Below are 9,848 nucleotides of genomic sequence, written 5' to 3'. Positions count from 1 at the left end.
AATTATATCATAGTACTGAAGAAAATGTCCACTTATGGCTTTCTTGACAGATTGGTGCATTTTTTTTTTAAATCATATCTCATGGATCGTCAACAGTTTGTTGTCTTTGGTACCTTTCGTTCCCCATATATATGTTGCTGGCTCCGGAGTTCCCCAAGGTTCTAGCCTAGGGCTCTTGCTCTTTAATTTATTTGTTAATGATATTGGCGTATACTTGGTCAATTATCGTTTTTCACTTTATGCAGATGATTTAAAGCTCTATTTGAGTATAGATTCTGAGCGCTCTTGTGAGCTTTTACAAGAAGATTTAAATGCTCTTCATGCTTGGTCTTTAACTAACCGTTTGCTTCTCAATGTCTCCAAATGTAAGGTAATCTGCTACATCTATCCCTGTTCGTACATTTTTTTTATCTAGTCCAGTGGTTCTTGAACTGGGTTCGATCGAACCCCAGGGGTTCGGCGGAAGTCAAGACACACACCCGACTCATGATTCGGGTGCCAATTAAGAAGGGTTCGGTGAATGCGCATATGAAACTGGTGGGGGTCAGTACCTCTAACAAGGTTAAGAACCACTGATCTAGTCACTCTGAATTGAACTGGGTTGAATCTATTATTGATCTTGGAGCTGTTTTTCAGAGTGACCTCAGGTTCTCCAATCACATTGATTCTGTGTTTTGTCCAACTTTAAGGATGCCAGGGTTTGTTTTTAGCAATTCCCGGCATTTCCATAATCCTACTGTTTTGAGGCTGTTGTACAATGCTCTGGTGAGAAGTATCATGGAGTACGCATCTATGATCTGGAGTCCTTCAGCCAAAATTCAGTCTATTAAGCTTGAGCTTATCCAAATATGGTTTCTCCGGATTCTTTGCAAGCAGCAGTATGGGAATTACCCATATTTATTTCCTTTAAGATTTGTTATGGGTATGGTCGGCTACAAAGGAGGGGTGTTGCCCTAATCAAGTTCTTATTTTCTATATTTCGAGGTTTTGTCTCATGCCAGTCTATTCTGATTGGCCTTAATGCTCCGGAGAGTTTTATTTGGACCCACCATCGTCCCCTATTTCATGAAATTCTTCAGGCAAGAACCGCGGCATATTCTAATTCTCCCATTCCTTTTGAGGTCTCCGTTTTTAAAACTCACTGGATGGTGCCATTGACATTTTTCATATCTCTTTTCATTCGCTGCACCGTTTCCTCGGTTACGGGGGTCGCGACCATATAGACCTAAGTTAACTTGGCTGTTTTTAACAAATTCACCGTCTTTACATATATGTTCATTGTAAGAATTACACTGTTTGACAAATGACGACTTTTTTTTTGGTTCAGAGACGAGATTATGACTTTTCTTATAGATCTATGCCCAGTAAACACGAATGTGGTAATAAAAAATGTCGATTTCATCGAGATTCGGAGATATGTGTTTTTTAAATCGCGCGATTTTTCTATATCTTGGTGTTGTTCGATCGATGTCTCAAAATCTGTCAATTTTCTGTTCAAAATGAATATTGGAATCTATAGTCGGGTATTTTATCTTTCATTTGTAGTACGTTTCAGCTTTCAAATCTTTCTAAGTAGTCGTCCAGTTCAAATCAAAAGTCAAAATTACGTATTTTCACTTGGGATTTTTTCCCACTGTTTAATACTATTTTATATTGAGTATTTTCTATTGAAACATGTTTATTGGGATAGTGCTCTGGCCACACTATTTTTTATTTTCCTTTAAAACGGTTAGTTGGAAGTGTGCTGAATTTTAAATCGGTAAAATTGCGAGCTAAAAGTTCGTACTAGTATTTACTTGTATTTACACGAATCTGAATTGAATTAATATCTCGTCTCTGAACCATTTTTCGTGTCGAACAGTGTTATTAGTGATATGTATTTTTTTTAATTCATGTATTTTTTCTTCTATTTTTTTCTGTTCTTAATTTGTTTAGTGCACTCGTCGCTTTTGAGTTGTAGCGAGTGTGCATGATAAAAAATAAATAAATTTATACTTTGGGTGGGTCGAATGATACATTTGGATAATTCTCAAAACATTATTTTATTGCTCTAATTTTTGATAAATACAAATTTTTATACTTATGTACAATCATAAAATACATCAGGGCTGAACGAGCAGCGCAAACAAAATAATATATTACATTTCTAAGGCAAGTATCTATCGTACTCAATTGATGAAATTACTGGCAATTATTTAGAATATATTTTGGTTAGAAAAAGAATTTTTTTTCAAAGATCAAGATCCGTTTATATATCGTACATGTAAAACTATCTGGTTCCCAATGCTTTTTTTTATTTTTACTTTAATTTTGTCTTTATACACAAATCGAATGGTGAGATTTTTTTTAAAATTATATCTACATAAAGACAACATACACTTTATATACATATATATATATATGTAATTATGTATACGTAAGTATGATTCTGCGAAATGAAATACGCTTTTAAATTGAGATTTTCATCGTTGACAGTCTCGTATTTTAAATATATAATACATATATTTAGATGAACATGATTGTGTATGCAACATTTGAAAATGATAATTAAAATATAGCTAATATTTAATATTTTTTTAATTCAACAATATAACAAGTTATCTAGTATGTATTTGCGAGGTAATTTAATTTGATCGAAATTAAATGCGATATATTATAAATAAATTTGTTATTAAGCGCAAAGTTGAAGCGGCTACGTCAATTGGTGTGTATTATTTATTAGTATTATAAATAACAGATTAGAAAACATTTTTTTTATTTTATTATTGCTAAAAAATATATTTTAACATAAAATATAATATATTTAATATCGTCGGTGAGATATATTTTATGATTTAATCTAATGAGAAATGTTGCGAAAATAAAACAAACGTTCACATTTATTTGTACAGTCTCACAATTTTAAATGATGATTTATTATACATCCTTTAGATGTTGATTTTTTTTTATATGTATTGAGTGATTTAGTTTTATACTTTAAAAAAAATATCGTTATAGTGTAAATCTTATTCAAAATACAAAATAAATGTATTTGCATATTTTTAATACATCCGAATCGTTTTTTTTTTTTTTATTATTATTCGCTAACTAGTTGTATTTTTTTTTTTAGTTTGAAGGCTTTAAATGAAAAGAGTTTGAAAATGAATCTATTATATTTTATAGTATTTTTATTTATTTATGAGCAATTTTTATTTCTATGTACACACTTACGTTTATTGAAAATAACGATATATACTATGTAATAAACAGACGTGAAATTGTAAAATATTTTTATGATAATCACTACTGTGGCAATTTTAAAATGGTTAATGCCTAATATTGTCAAAATATATCTAATTATTGATAAGGCATTATAGGCATTTTAAGAAGTAGGGAAGCTAATGTGCTGTCAAGACGATTTATACATTGTTTTATATGGAATTTTTCATATTGAAAATTCCATCATGTAAAAAAGTTTAAAATGATGCAAACTCTAACATTCAACAGGTATTTAGGTACTTTTTGTTTCTATTATATTCTGAACATTTCCAGTTTAGATTTTGAGTTCTGAATCAGAAATAATCAATAATGAATCATAAAACTTTCTGGTCCCAAGACTTCACTGCTCCTTTTTGAAAATTATTCATCACTGGAATTTTGGTGCTTTTTTTTTTAAACATTCAAACGTCAGATTTATTTCGCACATTTTTAAGTACAGCTGTCGCAATGACTCACACTTCACAGAGAAACGAATTTATGTATTTTTAGCAGACAAAGTCATTGCGAAAGCATCGGTTAGCTCTACAGTGTGAATACTTGGGTTGATTGGAGTTTGTGTCGGACATACATACATAGATAATCTGCGATTTGAAGAGTAAAATAAAAATTGAAACGTTAACGAAAAAGTGTTAAAAAAACATTAGACGTATTTAAATATATGTAAGTTTACAGTGGACATAAAAACTACATTTTTTTAAAGTACTATGTTAAAAATACTGTTAAAAATCAGTACATATTCTTTGGGTGAATATTTCATATTATATTTCCATTTCATTAATAATAATATAAATAGGTGATTTCGAGTAAACTTATTCTCAAGCTATTTATTTTCTTACGGCTAAATTAATTCCGACCCCAAAGGCTCAATAATTTTTTATTTTTTTTTTGAAAACCTGCTTTGAAAATCCTTCCATCATCAACGATAAGCGTTAAGCTTAAAATTAACAATTATGAACAGTTCATTTATATATATCACAGAATGTTGTATCTCGTGATGGTACGTTTATCTGCCATGCAGCTATCTCTTCCTTACGATACAGTGACACGAAGATCTTTCCATTTATCACCGTAGAGTGGCCGACACTTCATTGGACAACAAGTTTTGCTCGCTGCCACTCTTTTTCGTACATTGCTATAAAATTAAACAAACAAATTATATCCAATACATACTAAATATATGAAAAATTTAATTCAAAATTAACCTTACCATTTGTTTCTTTTCCCATGCTTTCATAGCGCTTTTATATTTTTCAAATTCGTGACACCAATCTGAATATATTTTTTTATACTCATGCGTTTTATTCGGATGCGTACACCTGCAAATTTCATATGAAAGTAATCGAACGTACTATTACATAAAAAATATATTTTTTTAAAATTAAAACCGTACCTATGTGAATCTATTTCAATATTATAAGAAGAGATGAGTGTCGGCCCCATGAAACATTCATATTTTCCACCGTCACTCTCCGTCACTGACAAAATAACCAGACCGTTTTCAATAGTCTGTATTATTCGCTCCGTTCTGTAAATGTTCAAACCGTACAATACACCAAAATATTGCAAAATACGTTTCAAATGTAATCTAAATGTACCCGAATTTGATTTTATATCTGCCTTTTTCTTTTGAATGGTGATGCCAGGTGACCGTCTGCGATTTGAACACTTCGGGCATCGTCAAATAACTGCTCAGGTGTAAACTCTGTCCGTAGGATACTACCAAGGTTTTTTTCATTATGGAAATTTCGCACAGTCCTGTCGTCGAATTTGAAGCATCTTGCAACAGTCCCGGCTTGTAAGGTCTACAACTATTAGCATCCTTGTCCCAACCACAGTACGGATCCAGCACACATCGAACACAACTGTCATACCTGAAACATTCAAACATAAATAATACACGCGTTCAATACAATACGAAAACGAGGAAAAGTATCTTGCATACCTTTTAGAACATGTCACAAGGTGTAATTGTAGCAATCTCAAATCCGTAGCAACGTACAATGAAGCGTGTTCTCTAGATATTTGTAAACTTCTAATTGGTTCACCTGGCACTGCTCGCCATATATCAGCTAAATTCCACTGTGAATTACCTTCTGGAGTTACCCATTGGACTACTTTGTAGATTTGACCATCGTCTGCAATTAAATAATACTGAATAGATATACAATCTTACATGTTATGTATTAAGTATAAATTGTAATGAATTACTTGTTCCAGCATAGAAGACGGTATAGTGTCTGTCTGTAGTTGGTCGATATGTATCGATAAATCTTCTGTCGACGACTAGTTGAGTGAGTATGAGGTCCCTTTTATAAAATACTGGAGCATCAAAGTCCTGGCGTACAGCTTCGTCCATCAGTGGATGTGATCTATAAATATTGAGAAGTTATTCGAAGCAGTTGCTCATTGAGGAAAAATAATCCTTTGGAGGAGATGGCTTAAGACATTAAAGTATGAATTCCAAAACATTGTTTAAATAGACATGTACCTGATGAAGTTGAGGACTGAATCAGGCAGAGCTGTTGTATCGTTGATACAAGTGCCAGGTCTTGGATTTGGAACTTTGTTCGTCAACACTGGCAGCCAAGCCGAGCTGGAGGTAGCTTGTTCTTTGAATTTTCCAGCGAAAGCCTCTTGAATGTTGCTCAAAGAATATGAACAAATGGCGGAACCTATCAAACCGTCGCTTGAACCTGTCGTGAAAGCTGCGTAGAACTTCGTCTTATCATCAGGCATTTGGTACACGCTCTCTGCAAATTAGCACGAAGCAATTAAGCACTTGAATGTTTTGAGGATTTGACTGGTCGTAAAAAGTATTTTTTACGTACGAATTTCGTCGAAGTAGAACGGAAACTCTCCTGGGATGCTGCAGTTGAGACGAGCTTTCAGATAAGTTGCCCAGTTATTGTTGAGGATGTGTTTCCCACCGAGGTCTTTTTTGCAGACTCTCGCCACTCTGGAGTAGACCGCTTTGCCACAGTTCATGTACTCCACAGCTGTTTCGCGAAAGAACACGAAAACATAATCACCGTTGTCGAACGAGCCCACGAAATTCGTTTCTGAAAAAAAAAAGATAAAATCTTTACTCACTTCTAGCAAATGCATTTTGTAATCACTGTGATTGTTTTCACTTTTAGCTCAATGAAGACTCAGACTGCACAAATTGGTATATAACATACCTATAGTACATACTGTAACAATTTAAAACTTCTGATTACACTTACATACATATGTATATCGAATCGTTCCAAATACATAATCCTATCTTCAAACATCAAGTTTGAATAACCCTGTGGATGAATCATTTCCCAACAAGTAAATAGTAGTTGAAAGTGATTATACTAATAGATCCCCTGTTAAAGATCCCTTCTTTAAAACCCGTTCTTAAGATCTTTGAGGAATTGTTTCCAATCAATATTATCTCTATAGAACTGGAAATAAAATACTAGAATAGTAAATTGTTCTAAATTGCTAAGCAACCCAGTAGATACTTGAAATATTAAATGAGCTCAATCTGTCGAAATAGCAAGTAGTAGTATGTAGTAGCAACTGAAGATAGATCCACTTGAGTCTCCAATTCAATTTTGGATCAGAAATAACTGATAAAAGCAGATTATCTCAATCTATATAAGACTACAGTATCATCTGCAAACAGATGAATTTTACATTTATCAACTACCCTAACAATATCTTTAATGTATAATATGAATAATAAGGGTCCCAATTTAGACCCTTGCGGCACTCCAAAAGGTGTTTCTAATTCAACAGATAACACATCAATTTTTAATATTTGCCGTCTATTATTTAAATATGACTTAAACTAATTTAAAACTAAACCATTGATTCCTAGCATATATAATTTATGTAATAAAATACTCCTATCTATTGTCTCAAATGCTCTTTTAAAATCTAAAAAGACTGCTCCAACAACCAGTCAGATTATTTCAAGTGGACCTATCTTTGGTTGCTACTACATACATACTACTACTAGTTATTTCGACAGATTGAGCCCATCTAATATTTCAAGCATCTCCTGGGTTGTTTAGCAATTTGGAGCAATTTGCTATTCCAGTCTTTTATTTCCAGTTCTTCAGAGAGGATACTCATTAGAAAATATTCCTCAAATATCTTAATAACGGACCGCAATCTCTATCTCAAAATAAACATATCAAATAGATTCTACTGAAACTATGGATGACCGAGCTTCTCCTTTGAATACTACTTGGGGAATACTACGAATGAATACAATGGGATAATTTAATCCACGAATACATAAGCGATCCGAGCTCAAGGGGACAGAATCCACAGGTGGGCGTCCGCTTCAGATATTTTGAACCACTTTGATCGGAGTCGTGATAATGTGTCAGATTTGATGATTACAAACGATTCGTTTGATGCGATGCGCGTGTTCAGATTGCGTGAATGGAGGCCCAGTCGATTCGAAAGAACCTTAACACGGACTTAGGAGGTCTCCCTATCTATGTGTAATACGTGCATATGTGTTTATTTATAGGGAAATAACAACGACATCGCTCATGGTCCAGCGAAGCGCGAAAGCCATGACTACATGAAAGGATTTCACGCATGTCCACTTCCGTGCACAATCTGAAAATTCGCATACACCACTTCGTGACTAAGCGGCAAGCCTTTGAAACAACATTGGCGACAAAATCCTCTTTCACTCTCTGATGATGTGTATCGAAAGTATGTACTGCTGGACGTATGTCCAAATCTGGCAGATATTTATTTTTGCGATAGTTTTTGGTACTAGTATCGAAGCCGGAAATACAAATGGAGTACATAATTAAGGTAGCATTACAATATTTTAACTTCATCGTATGTATGTGGGTATATTTACGGAAACCTCTTCAAAAATGATTTGAGACGTCTGATAATTTTGTAAATCAGCTGGGTGGATAGGGTAAGAAACGAGGAATGATATCAAAATACAAAAATTTTGTTAAGTAATACCTTGAATACATGATGCAAACCTTGAAATACTGCAGATGATCATGCAAGGAAGCTGATAAGAGAGTCGGAAACAGAAGTTTGGGTAGGAGAAGCATCTTATGGTAAAAATTTAAGACATTTTTTAGACACAAACTTTTCCAATCATAATCAGAATGATTTCTAACATTCATAACTCAGATAATATAGCTGGAGCACGTGTCCAAGATGTCTGAAGAAACAGAAAAGATGATAATAAATCTTCCCGCTATATCAGAAGGTAAAAGACAAGCAGTCTGAAATTTTTATGAGCTCTATTTATGAAAAACTACGAGCTTTAGTAGTAATGAAGATTGATTTTCATTGAAAAATCAGATTGACGTTGAACTCCTGATTGAATATCGGATCACAAAGTGTTGGTTAAAGCAGCGTTTCTCAATCTGGATCCACATGGCCCCCTTGGGAGGCTCAGACCCTCTCAAGGGAGGGACAAACCAAAATTCTATTTTTGGGGAGGCATAACGAGCTCAAGAGGAAGCATAGTCAGAATACAATTATAAAATTTTTATATTTAAAGAATATCGAAAGAAGGGCCTAAATGTTTTATTTGTCATCAAACTATACGTTTGCATTTTGGAAAATATACTAGCTTGTGCAACCGATGGAGCTGCTTCAATGGTTGGAAAATATAGAGGAAAATATCGCATATTTGAAAAAATATGTACCGAATATTTTTTAAATAGAGTTGAGATGGCGTTTACATGGGTCTTTTAATATTATAATAAAAACAATAAATTTCATCAAATCAAGTTCATTTCGAGATCACCTTTGTCGACAAATATGTGATGAAAACAAGGAGGATTTTGAGCGTCTTCTATTACACACAGAAGTTCGTTGGTTATCTTAATGGTATTGCTATATTTTGGAATAGTATTATGCCATTTATGAGTGACAACCAATTTGGAGAAGAGATGGTCATCTCCTCTCAAAAGCTCGTAACCATCTAGACGTTGTAAAAAAAAGGCAATCTCCGTATGTAACTAACAACATTTGAGCCAGATATAAATAAACTCGCTAGTTTACATCAGGCACAAGGATCACACTAAATAAAATTATCTTTCAATTTATTATGTTTAAAAAATATATTACTCATGTATGTTAAAAATTTGTAATTATAAAATAAAGTTAAATATAATATATATATGTACTCTTTTTTCGAGAAAATATGGAGGGAGGCACATAAAAATATTAAACGCAAAAAGGGACCACGGTCCAAAAAAGGCTTATGACCCCTGGGTTAAAGTATTAGATGTATGTACATGTAGATGAGCTCAATCTGCGAAAGGTTGCAACTCTTCTAAGTTCTTCCAAAAGAAACTGAATGATACCTAATTTAGGTTTGGTGATTGATGAAGAAGTTGAATCGATAATGTAGTACTATTCACTCGTTTTATCTGACGGTTTTATTTGTTTTAGCCAGCAGTGTGGTTTAATGGTAGCGTGTATGTTTAGCACCAAGTTATCAGTGGGTTCGATCCGCTATACTGCTGGTTAGATTTGGTGGTTTTGTGACTCCAAATTGATCGTTTCTTATCAGAGTTTGCCAATTTAATCTGATAATAGTTCCTCAAAATTGGCAAAAA

General features: G+C 33.4%; 3 protein-coding genes across 3 annotated transcripts in view; 1 reads left to right on the top strand and 2 right to left on the bottom strand.

Moving 5' to 3' along the window:
- The window catches only part of LOC143919058 (uncharacterized), a 67,253-nt gene that overhangs the window by 38,323 nt on the left and 19,082 nt on the right, over positions 1-9,848 (bottom strand). The gene's annotated exons all lie outside the window — the stretch shown is intronic.
- On the top strand, positions 35-957 carry LOC143919227 (uncharacterized). Its single transcript, XM_077441439.1, has 5 exons — positions 35-54; positions 97-158; positions 246-365; positions 416-516; positions 637-957. The coding sequence occupies exons 1-5, from the start codon at positions 35-37 to the stop codon at positions 955-957; spliced, it is 624 nt and encodes a 207-aa protein (XP_077297565.1).
- Positions 4,146-9,848, bottom strand: part of LOC143919074 (semaphorin-2A-like) — a 401,435-nt gene continuing 395,732 nt past the window's right edge. The window contains exons 6-13 of the mRNA XM_077441259.1: positions 6,087-6,317; positions 5,747-6,008; positions 5,467-5,627; positions 5,201-5,393; positions 4,854-5,129; positions 4,649-4,783; positions 4,466-4,574; positions 4,146-4,390 (exon numbers count right to left, since the gene is read on the bottom strand). Of these exons, the coding sequence (XP_077297385.1) occupies positions 4,322-4,390; positions 4,466-4,574; positions 4,649-4,783; positions 4,854-5,129; positions 5,201-5,393; positions 5,467-5,627; positions 5,747-6,008; positions 6,087-6,317 (1,436 nt within the window). The 3' untranslated portion in view covers positions 4,146-4,321. The remainder of the gene's footprint in view (positions 4,391-4,465; positions 4,575-4,648; positions 4,784-4,853; positions 5,130-5,200; positions 5,394-5,466; positions 5,628-5,746; positions 6,009-6,086; positions 6,318-9,848) is intronic.

Source organism: Arctopsyche grandis, chromosome 11 (assembly GCF_051622035.1).
Source record: "Arctopsyche grandis isolate Sample6627 chromosome 11, ASM5162203v2, whole genome shotgun sequence".
Taxonomy (NCBI): domain Eukaryota; kingdom Metazoa; phylum Arthropoda; class Insecta; order Trichoptera; family Hydropsychidae; genus Arctopsyche; species Arctopsyche grandis.
The sequence above is the reverse complement of the archived record's forward strand: the minus strand, read 5'-3'. Positions and strand labels throughout refer to the sequence as shown.